At 32.2% G+C, this 18,417-nt stretch overlaps 2 protein-coding genes across 3 annotated transcripts; one reads left to right on the forward strand and one right to left on the reverse strand.

Moving 5' to 3' along the window:
- Window positions 1-751: 751 nt before the first annotated feature.
- Window positions 752-2,051, forward strand: LOC109007708 (diacylglycerol kinase theta-like). Its single transcript, XM_018987492.2, has 2 exons — window positions 752-1,151; window positions 1,308-2,051. Exons 1-2 carry the CDS (start codon window positions 779-781, stop codon window positions 1,808-1,810), a joined length of 876 nt encoding a protein of 291 aa, XP_018843037.1. The 5' UTR covers window positions 752-778; the 3' UTR covers window positions 1,811-2,051.
- A 1,392-nt stretch (window positions 2,052-3,443) lies between these two features.
- On the reverse strand, window positions 3,444-10,237 carry LOC109007731 (squamosa promoter-binding-like protein 14). 2 transcript variants are annotated; one of them, XM_018987535.2, is made up of 11 exons: window positions 9,926-10,237; window positions 9,058-9,659; window positions 8,719-8,915; window positions 7,800-8,635; window positions 7,601-7,675; window positions 7,384-7,491; window positions 7,181-7,298; window positions 6,830-6,965; window positions 5,834-5,978; window positions 5,122-5,724; window positions 3,444-4,550 (listed from the first exon to the last, which is right to left on the reverse strand). In XM_018987535.2, the coding sequence occupies exons 2-11, from the start codon at window positions 9,606-9,608 to the stop codon at window positions 4,122-4,124; spliced, it is 3,198 nt and encodes a 1,065-aa protein (XP_018843080.1). In that variant the 5' UTR covers window positions 9,609-9,659; window positions 9,926-10,237; the 3' UTR covers window positions 3,444-4,121. The 2 variants fall into 2 exon arrangements, with proteins under 2 accessions (XP_018843080.1, XP_035551417.1); XM_035695524.1 differs by lacking the exon at window positions 9,926-10,237 and adding an exon at window positions 9,761-9,846.
- Window positions 10,238-18,417: the final 8,180 nt, after the last annotated feature.

Here is an 18,417-nt window from a genome sequence, read left to right on the forward strand (position 1 = left end):
AATTATAATTTTGATTATATATATATATATATCGGGAATCAATACTGTTCTTGCATGGACCACTTTTATATTCTCCTGCTGGCTTCCGAATAGACACACTAGCGAGCTCGATCCTTATATCATAAGAAAACTCTTCCTTTATTTTTGGGTTGTATTATCTATAATTTTCGTCAGCCGATGTCTGCATATCCCTTTAGATAAAATTAAGGTCTCATCAGGGAAGTTGTAAGAACCTCAACCAGAAATGAAAGAAAAAATGACTAAAAATGAAAAAAATGTATGTTATGGCCACAAAAAAATTTCACAAAAACAAATTTATAAACTGACATGGTAGTTTAATGTAATACATTAAATTATAAAATTATTTTTATTGTAAAGTAGATTTAACGTATGATCATATAAAGTTATATCAGTTTATATATATGTTTATTTTTATAAGATCTTTTTGTAACTATAACGCTTAATTCTCAAATAAAGAATTAGGACAAACAAAAAAATAGTCATTTTCATATTGTTTATGTAGAAGCTTTTCTAATTGTGTGCTGTTTGGCAAACTTGATAATCTTTTTCTTTTTATTCGGACAATTAATTAAGAGCTAGCTAGAAATATTAGGATGCACATATGCAATTTTTTCAAGGTGGCATCTTCTTTCCACATAGACATGATGACCTCCTGAATAGTTGTTTCAGGACTAAATAGTGTCAAAATTTTCAGCATATATACCGCGTTGGTCTGTTAAGGAGTATGATCCACCAGAAGAGAGTAAACAAATCCCAGATGAGCAACAAAACCTTGAATCAGACGAGATCGTTTCTCCTAAACAGGTCTGCTTCAATGGAATTCCCTTATAGCCCGCCTTATTGCACAACGTCTGTCCCCAAAAAGTATTCACTCATCGAATACCCTACCTCTCCTCAACTTATCTTGGGAGAAGAGATGCTTCATTTCAGTCACCCGCAACATCCTCTGTCGCAGCTGAATCTTCCAGACCAATTTACCTGCGCCGGCTGCAAGGAGGATGGTGCAGGCATGAGGTTCAGCTGCCAATCATGTGATTTTCAGCTACATGAGTTCTGTGCCCTGGCTCCTCCTGATCTTAAGGGCCACCCTCTCCACTTCCAGCACCGTCTTATTTTCTATTCTAAACCAGGTGATTATATTTTCTCCAGTTTGGGCTTAAAGATGATAAAAGGTTAGCATCAAGAATGGAGATAATAGAGTAATATTAAAAGTCATGTGCATGTTTATGCCTATCCTGATCAGAGCTAAATTTGCTATGTGCTTAATATTTTTTTCATTTGATCAGTTAAAGGTGGTGGAGTTTCAAAATCGAAGTGTGATATCTGTTGCAAGCCCATCAAAGGGTTTGCTTTCCGATGCGGTGCATGTGGTTTCCAGATGCACCCATCCTGCTCCAAGCTAGCTTCTGAAATCAACCTCTCATGTCATTCACATACCCTCAGGCTTTTAACCGCATATACGACATCAAACGGAGATATCCCTGGTTTTGTTTGTGGGGAGTGCAAGAGGAAGAGGTCAGGCCGAGTATACCATTGCAGAGTCTGTGATTACCATCTCCATGCGGTCTGTGCTAAGAACATGGTCAATGGGCTCCATGACAATGGGTGCAATAAGGGTCTCGAAAAGCCAAGCATGCTATCGGCTGCAGCTAAGGTTGCATCTCAAGTTGTCGGGGTGATCATTGAAGGGATTGTCGAGGGCTTTGCGCAGAGTGTTGGAGAAGTCTTCATTCAAAATGTTGCCAAAGGAAACGGCCATAGCCGTAATAATCCAAGCAAACAGAATTGAATATTGATGAACGAAACTTCGTTAAGCCATTTTAGGTTGTTCTCGTATCTAAGATGAATCAAGTGTGGGTTGTTTAAATAATCAGAACCGAATATTATGATTTTATTGTATGTAGCTCATGTGTATATATAGCTCTTTGGGGCGGGGCTCTCTCTTTGTAACATATGTTGAAAAGGTTTTAACTGCTCAATTGGTATGAAAAAATCAGCTAATTAAATTGCCTGCTTAGCAGTTATATTTACGAAAATTATTTTAATTGATGGTATGTGCATGCCACTAGACCTCTCTAATTAAATTCAGATTGTGCATAAGACCCACCTCGCTCGTCAGATCGTCTGCATGTTTTTGAAGAACTATTTAGTTGGGAATTTGAAACCATCGTGAATGAGATGCTTTTGGAATAACCTTTGTTTTCAAAGATGTGAAGTGTGTTTTCGTATAGATGGCATCTGTAGGATCATGGGTTTATTTTCCTGAGAAAGTTTGGATACAGATCATACATGTTGTGAGTACCCCTTTGGGGGGGGATGCATGCATTTGGGCTTTAATGCACAGATGAAATAATGGAGTTTCGTTACAAGACAAAGTCCCAGTAGCCATTGGAAATTCAAGGAGCCAAGGCCAGCTTTTACCATTATACAAACACGAGCTTCCCCTACCGGGGTTCGATAGGAAATCTTAGCGATAAAGTATGGGACCCAAGCTTTGCCGTTTATCACTCCCTCCAATTCATTTTCAAGCATCTTATTACTAACTCAGCAACTTCAATGAGCTGCTGAGCCATATATTCTTGGACAACTTAACCGTCCCTTAAACAGCCTTCTTGATCTGATCTCTTGTTAATAGCTCCATGAGCACAACTCCAAAACTCTAGTCTGTAGATATTACATTTCCTAGTTGATTCGTTTGAAATGCAGAATTAACAAAGCGATAATCCCAGATAGCAATAAGAGCTTTCTATGAAGTTTGATCACATTTCAATCCAAAGTACTACAGTTGTGTCAAAAAGTAGTCCTTTTAGAGCATTCTCATTGGATTAGCTAAATCCAATGAGAATTTAGCAATTAGGTCAATAAATTGCTCACATTGAATTAGCAATTTTCAAATTTGGAACATACTATTCATTCATCAAATCATTTTTATATTATTTCTTTCTCTCTCCTTTTAATATTAATTATTTCTCTCTCCTTTTTAAATGACAATTAAAAAAATATAATTAGAATACAATTACAAATTAATATATAATATTATGAATAGTAAAATATGATAAAATAAAATAAATTCATAATTAAAAATTTTTCAAAATTATTAATTACACATTACTATATAATGAATAAATAGATAATTCAATTTGAAGATTTGATGTGAATAGTTAAAATTAAATTTATCTTATATTATTTTATTGTCATATAATGAAAAAATAGCTATTCCAATGTGGAGATTTATATAAATGGAATAGTTAAAAATTAAATTCATCTTACATTCATCAAAAATATACTTTAATTTAACTATTCCAATGAGAGTGAACTTAGCGAGTCGCAGAAAGTGTACTTCCAGCAGCGAAGTCTTTTGAGTCTTGACTTGCAGAATTAGAGGGTATACTATACATACCGAAGTGCATGCTTATTTCAAATATGCCTCTCAACAAATATTTCACTACCGCATCATATGATATTATATCGTATTGTGATTGATCAGACTGATCAACTTTATAGTGACAAAATGTTACAAATGTAAAACCTAATATTATGATCCATGACTCGTCAAGGAATAAAAAGTGGAAAATAGACGCACATAAGATTACCAAATTACACCTCTTTTTGACACCTATACATGCTCGCATTCTCTCAACTTCTCTCTTTTTTCCTTCTGGGGTCTCCAACACCTTGCTATCTTTGCAAATTATGCACCTTCCTCTTGGTTTTATCTCAACCAGTAGGGGTCATGCTTTCGGGTGTTCAACCGCTGATTATCTCTAAATTCCAAAGTCAAAAACTAAACCACCTATTTTCCAGCACAAATCAGCTAAACAAAAGTTCCAAATCTACGACATCCCGAATCTTGAATTGTTAGGAAGATATGTCCAGCATCTGAATCATGCCATTCCTGAAGCTGTCACAACTTCCTATTTTTCTTCACAGCTCCTGCCCAATCCCTACGCCCCTTCCAAAAAGCAATCTGTTTATAAATCGTTTTCCGTTCCAAAAATCAACTTAACCAATGCAAAAGTAGATATCTGAATCAAAATCAACTTGCATTCATCTGACCCAGTCGTTTCATTTCCTTTATCCAAAATTCTTTCCCGTTAACTCTACATTGTGCCAAAATCCAAATTCTCCCACTTGAAGGGAGCAACCGAGCCAATGTCTGGGGAGCCTCGCAAGAATAAGCAGACACATACACAGACAGCAGCTATTGCAAGCATTGAATTAATGAAGGGACGTTGAAGCAAGCCTTGTGAAGCTGGAACCCTCATGTTGTACTTTCTTGCAACAACTGCACAGCTTACACAAGATCTGGGCCCTTGTTTGAATTGGGTAATTATCCTATGCTCTTGCTCCAATGCCAACTGTGATTGCTCTCTCTCGCTCGTTACCGTCACCGAAACTTGGCCATTCTCTCTGTCAGTGAGTTTACGAGCCACCAGCTTGTTGTAAGAGTGATTACTCCGCATCATAGCATAAGCATATGGTGACTGCCCACTTGCATCCAGAAGGGAAGTCCAGCAGTTCAATCCAATCTACAAGAGTTGGGGTGAAGAATAGAAGGATTAACAAGAGTTCCAAAGACAAGATGTACACCCATACATGTATTTATTAGCTTTTTCTTGTCAAAAATACAATTTTGATCCCTGAAGTATATCAAATTCAAATTTCATCCATGACTATTAAGAAGTTTTAAGAAGTTTCACGGTTACCCGACTCTATTTTACACCCACTATAATATGATAATTGCTTATGTGACAGACATCTTCTGAGTTCTGTACCAAGTCATCGTGGAGCTAACATGACACATTTTTAGTTGTCTCACAGAACCGGAGCACATGAAAACATGTCTATTAGGACCACAATATTTTCCATTCATTTCCAATTTGTAAACGTTAAATTAAAATCTCTTCGTATATTTTTATTTTATAAGATCAATATATGGTCTAACTTGTTACGTCCCTATAATAAGGATGTGTCCAAAAATGTTTTTCTTTTGTAGTGATAAGAACATTTGAATTTACTAGATTAACAACCACAACCACGGCAAGAACAATTATATCAATATTTACAATCATCACAATGGTAGCAGTAGTAGTAGAATACCTCCTGTGGATCACTTGTCAAAGCATCTATCAGATCATCCGAACCAGAAGTACAGGCAGCCAAATGTAGAGGTGTAACACCACCAGGTCCCACAACATTTGGTAGAAAAATATATTTCCTTGAGGCATCCTTGCCGCTAATAATAAAATAATTGATGAGCATATTAACCATCTTCCTGCACCTCCTTTTAACTGCTCGGTTCAAGAGCTGAATCTCAGATAGTGTCACCAAGGACTCCCGTGACAGCTCATCCCCATCCAAGTTTCTTTCAACCAGTATGTCTAGGATTGCTCTGACCAAAGCACAACAGTCCCTTTCAACAGAGAACGTGAGTAAAAATCTGAGCCGGCTAAGCGAATAATCAGGGCCCCCAAGCATGGACGTGTTCCCTTTCCTTTGGAATAGCCATCCAAGTTCATTCAAGAAGTGCAAAACTTCCTCCCTCGACTTTGGCCGCCCAAAATCATATTTATTGTCTTCCATAACGACATTATATTCTTTTGGCCCCAAATCAAACTCCGACTCGAGAAGCCTCAATTCCTCACAAATGATTGAATCAGCTATTATGACAGGAAAACAACTGCCCTTGAAACCGTTTTCTACCTGTTCATAATATTGGTAATGGTCAGGTACAATGAAGATTTTTCAAGGATTCATGTCAGAGATCTGAACAGCAAACCAAAATAAATAGAAGAATTTCCTAGAGTCCAACCTCAATGAAACAGCGACCAATAACTCCAGGTGCTTCAGATTGAATTTTAAAACCGACCAAGTTTATCTCATCACAAGATGTTCTTTGGCAGGTAGATTCTGTAATTTCCTTTGATATGTAACCACCCATGGAAGTGCAATGAATCCTGCACAAATCGGAAATCATTCCTTATAGAGACAGAATTTCAACAGAATCTATAATGTATATAATCTTTTTAACAAGAGATATAGGTTTGTTAAGCCACATCAGCATATTACCCTAAAAACTTTTATCATTTAAATCTTTAAACAACAAAAAACTGTAGCCTAAAAATTTGCAACAATCTATTATTTACTTATCCAAAAAAGACCCTTTTCAGTTCTATGTCCAATTCAAAAATAGAACATCCAATCCTATACAACAATCTATGAAAACATGTTATTCTCTCAAAGGAAGTGTTGCTCCCGTCTAGCCACATCATCCACTCACATTATATACATATATAAATGCATATCATAAAATGGAAATTACATACCTAAGCTAATAATATATCTAATTGTATTAGTAATTTTTTTTATCGGTAAATAAAATTTTATTGATCAAAAGAATGCGCAAAGCCCAAGTATATTAGTAAATTATGATGTAAGAGTCTTTCAGATTTCCTAACACATCTTGGATTTCTCAATGCATGGCTTTTTAGTTTCTTAACCAATGGATTCATAAAATTTATTTAGAAAGCCTATAACTTATTACATTAGATGACCAAGTTATTTTGGCACACCATATAAAAAGCTCTTGGTACATTTCTCTAGAACAAAATATGTAAGTTTTCCCATCACTAACATAGAAATAAAACAGAGTGAGGGAAGAGGAGATCAAGATGCTCAACTGAATGTTGAAAATCAAGAACTCACTTAGACACAAATAATAATTTCCGTTTAGTAAATTTAGCAATTTATGTGCTTCCTACAAGTCTACAACTAGCATATCTTAAAACAGGAAGCACATAGTACTTACTTGGCTCCAGGATTAGACAGATTTCTACCCTTTAAAAGTAGAGGGGTTTCTTGCCCACCCACAACTGCCAAAGGGGACACCAAAATCAACTCTGGGGAACTCCATGTTCTCCAGGATTTGCATAGCCGGATCTTTCCTGAAGAACAATATAAAGAGATTAAGATTAATCCCAAGGAGATAATCCAAAATTTATATTTAACTTACAAACCATCAAAATGAAACAATACTCTCTTATGTTCATCTGGATTTTATAACATCAAAACACCTTCATGTAAAAGAAAAAGACTGCCAAAAAGTACAACCGGTCCATAACCTAAGAAAAATTTAGTCGACCAACCCATTTGTGCTCACCGTCTTTATGTGACGCTAATTGCCTGCCTGTATGAACAATAAATCTCCCGCTTCTCCAAAAATCAGAATTTGAAGACTCAACCAAAGCATTGACACGCTCAAGAAGGTTTTGTTCGAGCTGCAAAGAACACATACACACTGCAAGTGGTCAGTATAGTGGCTACATAGATGTTGCCCAACTAGCATTACAGCATATTACTCACTTGCTCCCAGGCAGCAGATGACATAGATACGTAAATTGATAGAACCACGCAACCAGGTCTTATGAAGCTCTCCATTTCTGAAGGACGGTTAGATAGCCAATGGTATATCTACACAAGAAAATCAATTTACACTGTTAGCAGTTACCAGATATACTATTACATCTCCATGCCATCATAAAAAATGAACAGGGGAAAGTATAAACCATAAACTCCTCACCTCTGTCCGTAGTGTCACTGGAAAATGACTGGGATCCTTGTCAAACAGTTTGAAGATTATTCGACCAGTGCGATCCTGTGGGAGGAATCGTCCAATTATTTCTTTCAATTAGAAATTTAATAAAGTAAATTTCAGACAACCCTGGAAGAAAAAGTATCATTATAAAGATCAGACAAAATACTGTGCAGAGCCAAGCTACCTGAGCATCAGAATTCAGACTAGAAGGTGAATGATCAGATCCGGAAGAAGCATACCCAGCTTGATAGGGAAAGCTTTGAAACGAACCAGGTTCAGCTCCTGTATTAGATCCTCTGAACAGATCAAAAGGCCTATTACAATCAGCAGTTCTGCTAGCCACAATATTTGCATTAAGACCTCTACCGATTGATATCTTTTCAGGCTTCATAGTTTCTGTTTTGGTTCGCATTGGGAACAGATTTTGCACAGGAGAAGACGATGGAGACCTCTCTTCAATGGGATTACTGCTGTCAGATGAGAAATACTTCCTAGAAGATGCCAGTTTTGTCAGGCTATCATCCTCGGGTGAGGAGCCAAACAGCTGCAAAGGTAAATGAACACGGGCATCTTGAACCTGACCATCAGAATCTTCCATAGGAGACTGGTAACTGCTGCTACTTCTATCTCCTCCTACAGAACGAAACTCTAGAGGAGGTCTCTTTTGCAGATTAGGAGGTGTGGCTTGGTCAGCGTAAGTAATCTTAATTTTCTCACTGTCACTGCTCTGGCTGCTCTTTTGTGATAATATTGTGGTAGCATCAGGAGTAGGTGTTGCTGGGGTAGCCGAAAGAGCAGTAAGCAAGTTCATTGTTGAAGGAGAAGATGGGTTTCCATTCAGCTTGATCTGATGCTCCAGAGAAGCATGACCAGGTAATTTACTAGTCAAACTTGCTAAATTGGGCAACTTCGAGGCAAGGTCCGCAGGCAAAGATAATGAGTTTATCTTACTAAGAATCTGAACGAGATGGTCTCTGTCTGGTACCGATGAGCAATTTATTGTTTTGTCTTCATTTTTCCCTATAATTTTGAATTACATGAAGATTAGCATAAGACTTAAAGAGAGCGACAGAAACGCCATACATATAGCCAGTCTAATTTACCTTGTGCGCGAGCTATAGCAGCCAACAAGTTGACAATATCTAAATTTGCAGTGCTTGCATTGTTGTCCCGGTTTCCAGGTAGTAAAAGCCGTGAGGCGACATCCTCGGGTTGGGTTTTCCTCCGTCGGCGATTATGCCCAGCAAGTCTACGCCTACAACTCCTCTTACCCTCGTCAAACTCGGAAAGGGGATGAAACCTGGCAAAAGGTCCACCAAGATATTGATGCGTAAGGTTCTAACAAATTCAAAAGCCAAAAGGGTTCTCAAAATCAAACTTGTTAAACATGAAAGTTCAGAAGAGAAAACACACGCGCAGCAAACACAAAACTAGACGGTAACCTGCTGCACTGCTGACAGAACCTCTGCATCTGGTTGGCAACGAGGGCTTTACTAGATTTGCTGTGAATCTCACACACTTTGTGTCGACGGTGATAGTCCTTTGCGTTTGACAGATCCTCCTTGCAGTTATCGACCTGACACATAGGATAGTTGCCGCCGCTACCGGGAGATCCAGACCGAACCCTTTTGTTTGATCTCGAAGGGGGCTCGGAATCCTCTTCGACGAACTTCAAGCCGCCGCCAAGATTCAGCATAAGGCTCTCGTCTTCTTCCTCCAAAGGCTTGTTCTTCTCCGCAGTCGTCGTTGTAGTACGCGGAGTACCCAACCGCAGGTCCACGGGCTTTGCCACGAATCCGAAGCTGTCCCAACCCCAAACGTTGGCGTTCCAGTTGTCCATGACAGGATTTTGAAGCCCTGGTGTTGGTGTCATCATTCGCTGCGGTGCCTGAATATTAGGCAAATCACGCTTCTTGGCCAATGAAAATGGACCAGGCAATGTTTGCTGGTGTATGAAAATGGGAGACGCCACCTGCGGACCTGCCTCCTCCATGTCTCTTCTTGTCTCCTCCTCTCAAAGATTACTAGCCACCTTTATATATATCTATATCAAGAAATGAGATTAAAGTTTCAATACCCGGGAATCCAAATCCTCGTCCCAAAAAAAGAAAGAAAAAGATATCCAAGCTAACAGAGAAATCTGACCAAACTCACAAAGAGCAGAGCTTTTGAGTTCACATTTCATGTTCACCACAATTAACATGGCCGCACAACGATTTAATATGCGGATAAATAGCAGAACCTAACAGTTATAGATGCAGAAATCAAAAAATAAGTGAATGAAATCAAAAGTTACAGTCAAATACACACCTTCACATGTCCTTAAGAAGCCGGAGCCGAACAAAACTAAACAACAGTCAAAGTTGAAATCAGATCTAAAAAGTTTTCAGTTTTTGGAACAGAAACCTCAGAGAACATATCAGTAAAACCTCCAAATCCCAACATCTAAAACTAAAGTTCATCCAAAACCGGTTGGATATCACAAACCGATCTAAAGAACCTAAAAGCCAAACAAGTGAAGTCTCTCCGCAACTATCTTTAACTTTTTGCGTTGCCAACTTTTCGGCCCCCCCGTCCTTACCTTCTAACAAACTCTTCCCCTTTCGGTGTTGGCAACAACCGTAAATTAGAGCAAGATCAAGGTTTTAGTAGGGGCCGACCTGTGACCATCGGAGAATCTTCGACTTTTCCTCTGAAGCAGCTCTATTTTACTCCCATTTTTATCCTTTTTTTTTTAAATATAATTTAATTTGAGAAAATAATTTTATAATTTTTTATATCACATCGAACCACATTTCTCATATATAATGAAAATAATAAAATGAAGGAAGTAAGGGTAAATAAATCCTTACATAATAATTACTATTTTCTTATGTGCCTGAAATTATCAAATCAATACCTACCCAGATGTTCTAAGTTGGCACAAGAAAGCTGTGAAAATTTTTGAATTGATATCTATTTTCTTAGCATAATTTGATTGAAAGTAACAATAAAAAAATTAAATTATTTATTATATTTTATATAAAAATTTAATAAATTATAATAATAAAATAAAATATGATAAAGTAAAATACTTTCAATATCTAAACGAAACTATCCGAATATCCAATTGAAATTGCATGACACTTGTATTTATTTTTCCTTTATGAATATCTCCATCTATTCTTAATGCATTTTCCAGATATTATTGAATTAAGATAGTGATGTTGACTTTGTACATGAAATTACTGCGTTGCCATAACCCACGAGCGAGTGTCGTTATGGACAGTCGTGTAATTTTATCCAGAAAATTTTTATTATTAAAGGCTAATAATTGATCATAATATAATTAATATTGCATTAATCGTGGAATGTGAAATTACTTTATTAACATCGTCGTACAGATTCTTTGTTTCATTTTCACATCACTGTTGGCCTCTCTCGCCCGCACATTTGTTTTCTCCATATTAATTTCCCTTTTTGTTTTTCTTTTCTTTATTTTTCTCCTTCCTTCACATTGTTGACTCTGCGTGCAACACAACGGTACAAAAGTCTTTTTGTTTTTGAAAAGTGAAAACTATCTTTACGATCGATCTATCATGGTACACAATCACCTTTATTCTATAATAAATTAAATATTTTTAAAAAATAATCTTAATTTATTTAGTCTTTTTAATAATTTATAAATAATAATAAGATTATTAAATAATTATTATTCATAAATTATTGAGTTTTTCTCACCTTTAATTAATAATCTTATTATCATTGCTTGTATAGATTTTTTAATACTTAAGTTTTTCAAAAGCTTTAAAAGAGTCGTTATATTTACAAAATCAACGTGTAAAATTCTATCTGCATGTCATTAACGTAGCATAATTTGATTTGTAAGATTTAAATTTTTTTTTTATAAATTAAATTATATCACATCAATAGTATTCAACGTGTGTACACCGGATTATAAATATAATTTATAAATTAATATTATACATTATACTTTCATCTTATTATATAAGATGTGTCACATTATACTTTATAATAATTGTATCATTATTATAAATAATTTTGATTTTATATAACTACGTTTCATTTAAAATAAAGAAATGATAGTTGTAGTCGTGAATACGTAATCACTTTAAAAAAATGAATATATATAATACCCAGATAAAAAATTAATTAATTTTTTAACATTGAACTCCACTCTTTTTTAAAGTGACTGCATAGTATTTATACATTTCAAAACTGAATGTAGTATTACTCTTTAAAATATAATTATTTAATAATTAAATAGAGTTTTAAGTTTACCCTTTTTCTCCTTAATTAGTGTGTTATCATATAAATGAAAACAAAGGGGTCGGTCAAGTGTGAAAATAAACCAAGTCACGGAATTTTCAAGGAAAGAGGGATTGGATTGATCTACTTAATTTGTACTTGTGTGGCTGTCACTTAGGCAGATTAAGTAGACCGCGTAATCTTTCGGTGTCGTCGGCGTCACGTAACTTCCGCACCCCAATTTCATGCATCTTTCACACAACGCTCTGTCCCCTCCCCCCCAATCCAACTGCTTATTATTTAGTTTAGTTTGATTACGCAATTAGATGAGGTGAAATTAAATATTTTATTAAAAATTAATATTATTTTTATTTTAAAATTTAAAATTATATTTATTATTATATTTTATATAGAAGTTTAGAAAAGTTATGGTAATTATATGAAATAAAATAGTTTAATTTTATATAATTAAACTAGACATTTATCTTTGTTTTTTTTTAACAAATAAGAAAACAAATATTACAATTAACATTTCAAATTGGACTATTTTTTAAAAAATCTTGTGTTCATTAGCATAAAAATAATATTTTTAAAAGTAATAAGTTTAGATACAAATTGTAATCAAGAAAGTTTAACGTAACTTAATGTACTGCATCATATCAATTTTATATTAAAAAGATATTGACAATATGATAGATAACATTAAACCAGGAAAATATATCAATTGTATGTGTAAACCAAATAATTATATTATATTTTAAACTCATAATTAGTGATATAATACATTTTTCTAAATGGTAGATAGAAAAATCAATTAAAACAGAAAAATATTTTAGTCGAACAGTAATTTCATAAAAATAAACTTAGAAATTGATGGACCTTAATGCATCAAATTATAAAATTAGATATATTGTAAAGTAAATCTAATATAAAAAATCAAACTACATCATTTTATGAAATATGTTATTATAGTAGGACTTCTGTTAAAATATACAATGTAAATAAAAAGAATAGTAATATATTTATAATAAAAATTATTATTTTTCATAAAGTCTCCATTAAACAGATTTTTATTCTGAAATAATGAAAAAAAAATCCTGACTGGTACTGTTAGTGTATTATTATAATTATTATATTGTACTGTTATAGTGCTTATATAAAAGGGTTTTCGAAAGAAGAAAAACATTCAGAATTAATGATCAAATCCCTTTGCTTGTTATTTATGAGATTTCATCTCATTTAAAAATTATTTTTTTAAAAAACAAAAAAATAATACTAAAGAGAAGTTATTATATCAGTACACATTTTGTACTTACTGAGTGACTATTTCTAATTAATTGTTCTTAATATTCACTTGAGGAGATATGTAGTCTACGTGATATCACATCATATATGTAAAATTGATATTTCTAATAATAGATTCTATTTATATTTATTCTTATAAATAAATAAGATTAGAAGATATCATATTAATAAATTTTGGAATATTTTTATATATCTATTAAATTTATTTTATAATAAAAAAATAAAAAATAAAGAGAGATGATTGGAGACAAGGAGGATTACTTAAAAAAAAAAAAAAAGGATTGAGGAGTAGAAATTGAGGGGTAGGTAGGTAGGAGGAGGGGTGGAGTTAATTATGGGGGAAGGGAGAAGTTGAGGTGTGGAAAACAGCTGTATTATTCAAGGTCGATGCTAACACTGTCTGTACTTTGTACAGCTGATGCTGCCAACCCATTTCCCCACTGTACAACCTTGTACGCTCGCTCGCATTCTTTGGCCTTTTTCTTTGCTTTTTTTTACTCATGTTTTTCCTCTTGTCGTTAGGCTTATTAGAGCATTAGTTCGTTTATTTTTAGAGAAGATATAAGATGAGATCAAAATTAAAAAATTAAAAAATATATTATTAAAATATATTTTTTAATATTATTTTTATTTTAAAATTTGAAAAAGTTAAATTATTTATTTTATTTTATATTGGAAGTTAAAAAAGTTGTAATGATTAAATGAGATGAGATGAGATGATATGTTTTTTGAAAATAAATAAGGCCTAGATTGGTCATTCTATTTTTTAAATTTTAATTAATATATAATTTTTCTACCTTTAATTAATTATTCAAAATTCAAAATTTATATTGGATTAATCATCACACTCTTACTATTATTATTTTTATTATTTAATTAATTTTTATTTTATTTTTATAATATTCAATAACCTCTAACAAATTACATTCATTTTTATTTTCACAATCTAACAATTTATAATATAATAATTTCATATTTATGTAGATAGTAAAATCTCATATGAATAAAAATCTCATATCTATAATATAATAATTTTAAAAAATACTTTTAAACTTGTTATAGTTCTTTTCATATTTGAAAAGAAGAATGAATTTATTGTAATTTATAATTTGGATGAAAATAATTTAACTAATTTAATATGAAGTAAATATAGATAATATTTATTAAATTTGAAGATGAAAAATTATTTAATTAATTCAATGTCAATACTCTTACATTTTCATTTATTGGATTTTTTTCAAATATATATATTAAATGAGTAACGACTTTTTTATATTTATTAAAATTAGATAATTCTTATGGTGTATTGGATTTTATCATGTGGATTTCTACGTTAGTACAGTATCTACGTGGACACGCGTGCCCGACCGGTGTTGGAGACACTAAGGACAGGATGGCGCCAGCTGTATGACTGTGGTCCACTGAAAAACGAGCCTTTTTTATTTAAATTTTTATTTATTTATTGCTCGTAGCTCATTGATCGGAGAGAAAATAATGGTTACCGTACAAACGCAGGTACACCGTTGATGTTCACGTGAGCAGTGACCAGTCCCATCATCTTGGTTTCACTGCATGTCGTAGGTCGGTTGGGATGGAGCGTCCACCTCCATCTCATTTAATTTTAATTAATTATTTTATTATTATTTATAAATTATTTTATCTCAATTCATTATCTAAATAATATTTAAAATAACTATAACTATTAATATTAATAATAATAAAAATAATTTATGATTAAGAATTATTTGTTAATAATATTAAAATAGCATGAAAATATTTTAAAATAATTATGTTTTAAATAAATATTTAATTTTAAGAATTTTAATAGTAGAATTTAAGTAACAAAATTTAGTATTTAAAAATTACTTACTGCTCTTAATCAATCCAAAATATTTTAAAATATGTTATATTTGTTTAAATATAATGTAAAAGTTATTTTTGAGATAGGAATAAGTTAATAACATAAAAATTAAAATGTCATTTGAGACTATACTTGCGATAAGATGATTAAGATCACAGGATAAAACTGTAATTATTTAAAAGTTATATGAATATTTTCATAATTTTTTTAAAGATTAAAACTACTTTTTACACTATCAATCCAAAAAATAACGTCTTATTCAAAAGTAATTTTTTAATTTTCATAAATTTAGAAAATACAATAAAAAATTTTTATTTTATTATTAAATAAGTTTTTAAGCTATTTACATTTTTTTACTTCTCAAACAAGCCCTTCATAAGTTCATAGTTTCGCAATCAAACTTTTATTTTTATTTTCTTTTTTTTTTAAAAAAGTTAAAACTTGTTGTATTTTCCCCAGCGTTGTCTGTAGTTTGTACGACAGAAAAAAGGGTTAGATCAAAATTTTAAAAATCAAAATCAATAAAAAATGCGTACGGAAGAAGCCATAAAACGCATTAAAACTTCTTTTGTTTTTTCAATTCATCTAAATTCATTATTATAATTTTTTAAAATTTTAATATAAAATATAATAAATAATTTAATTTTTTTAAATTTAAAAATATTAAAAAATAATATTATAATAATATTTTATCATATAAATTCAATTCAACATTCGAATGCATTTATTGTTTGATCTTCTTCCTGGAGCTTATTGTGACAGTTGACCTAAGCTTGCTCACAATTTCCGACCAGAATTAGCAGGGGAATACGAGAGAGGAGAGACTTGTACGAAGTGGCAATGAATCATACTCCAAAATCAAAACCATCTATTTCCTTATATGTAAACAAAATTCAAGAGAGATTTATCCCAAAAATTAGAATCAACAAATGACAACGAAGATTAACCTAACTATAAAACGATATTCAACTCTCTAATTTTCTAAAATTTAAAAAAGTCAACACTGGGCTTGTTTGAATTCGCAAGTCATCTCAACTCATTTCAACTCATCTTAACTCATCTCAACTCATCTCACTACTATTCATTACTATTTAGCAACTTTAACTCACAAATCTCACTACTATTCACAACTCATCTCATTACTATTCACAATCCATCTCAACTCATCTCAGCTCATCTCAAGTCATCTTCGAATCTAAACATTTCCTTAATTGACTTTCATGACCCCAAAATAAGAACAAATATGTAGAGAGAGAAAAAGTGTGTAGGTGTATGGGTAAAGAATAATGTTACTCTCACCACTCTTGGTCCCGCTCCCGGTCCCGCTACATTTTTTTTAATTTTTTTAATATATATATATTTTTTACTTAATGATTAAGTAAATATTTTTTAATGATATTATAATTTTTTTATTTTTTTTAAAAATATTTATAGTGTTAAAAAAATACATATATAAAAAAATAAAATAAAAAAACATTACATTTTACATTGAGCAGGACTGGGAGTGGGACAGCCAGCGGGGGCAGTAGAGGCGTCCATGGGTAAAACTCATTTTTTTTAAAATCAACTCTTTTACTTTAATAGAAGTTGTTAGTTCATTATCTTGAACATAAATTTATAAGAGTTTTTTTTTTTTCTTTTAATTATTTAATTATTTATTTATTTTTAATGTGGTAGCGATAGGGTTATTATCATCTCACTACCTATTTACTACTTAAAGTGTATTTGAATTTTTTTTTTTATTTTTTTATCATTTTCTTTTAAGTATTTTTTTAACATCATTAATCATTAAGAAAAATTAAAATATATATATATATATATAATTTTACTAAGAGTCACTTCCTTAACTATTAAGTACAAACAAAATAAAAAATAAATAAATAATAGTAAATAAATAGTAAAAAAATAGTAGCCTTATCATTATCATTTTTTAATGAATCAATGAGCATGCAAAACATTAATTTCTGGGTGGGTTTGGATTACAAAATATCTCATTTCATTATTATAATTTTTTCAAATTCTTATATAAAAATATAATAAAAAATTAAATTTTTTTAAAATTTAAAAATAAAATAATATTTAAAAATAATATTATAATAATATTTTATTTTATTTCATCTGAAGTGTCTATTCAAACCCATCCAATCTTGTGCCTTGAAGACATAACAAAACAAAACAAAACAAAAAAAACTCCCACGTGCTCATTAATCCTTTTGAAAAATGGGTGTATAGAAGGGAAAAAAGAAAAAACCTGAAAATTAAAAAAGGAAAAGAAAATTGACTATCACTTTCATGATCGTCCCCAACATTAGGATTAGGCAGGCAAAGATGCCTAGAGTCAAGTGGTCGTGGTGGGTACTAGGAGTGTTTTTTTGTAGGTCCAAGTGGACTAGAACCCAACCAACCATGTGCAGCCCAACGTACGAAATCACATTAGTTGACGAATTCAACGGTGGAGATCCATTCTACGGACACAAAATTTATATCCCACTTACTTCGTACCTGGTTGGCTTCCCTTATACACGTGTACCACGTGACATTTCGGTTGTATTACAAATGAAGGGCCTTCGAACTTTCGCTCCTTTTGTACTTTCCGAGTTTTAGGCCCATTACACCCTGACTGCCCTTTGCTTATTACTTGATAGCCCCAAAACATGCAAATTAGTTGGCATTTTCATCCTATCTCGTGTGACTATATACTATATATTATTAATAGAGAAATAATTTGTTTAAGTTTTAAATAGATAAATTTCATACAAGTTCTTGTAAAATAATAGACTTTACTTTAAAAAAGTGTAAAAAAAACTATTTTTATTAGTAAGACTTATTTTTTTTATAAAAAATTTATCTATTTAGATATTATATCTAACATTGCTCAATTACCCCTCTCTGTCCTTACTTGGGCCCCCTTTAAAATTTTCAATACATGTCAGCCACCCACAAGTTTCCATGTGTTATTTGATTCCGAGGATGCTAATTAAAGTCAATTTGACCCCAGTATTGAATACTCAGAGTTGATTTTTGAGTTTGAGCAAAGCATGATGTCATCAAATGAATTCAAACTTATTTACGAGCTGGTTTTGAACTCTTTTTTTTTTTTTCTTTTTAAAAATTTATTATTATACATTTTTTTTCAATCAGTAGTTACTTAATTATTTCATATAAATATCTTTCATATTTCATATACATAAATGCATATATAGATTCCGTACGACTTACCGACAACCATTGATTCAGATGATCTTTCATTGAAAGGGAGAACGTGAGTCATCGACTCATCCATTATGTCTATGTCCCACCCACATCAAGAAGCCTGCTTTTGCAATGAAATCTCGAAATGGTTGTATATGAGCTGTCCACTCCACTACGGATTATGAATGGCTTTATC

Source organism: Juglans regia, chromosome 11, assembly GCF_001411555.2.
Source record: "Juglans regia cultivar Chandler chromosome 11, Walnut 2.0, whole genome shotgun sequence".
NCBI classification, from domain to species: domain Eukaryota; kingdom Viridiplantae; phylum Streptophyta; class Magnoliopsida; order Fagales; family Juglandaceae; genus Juglans; species Juglans regia.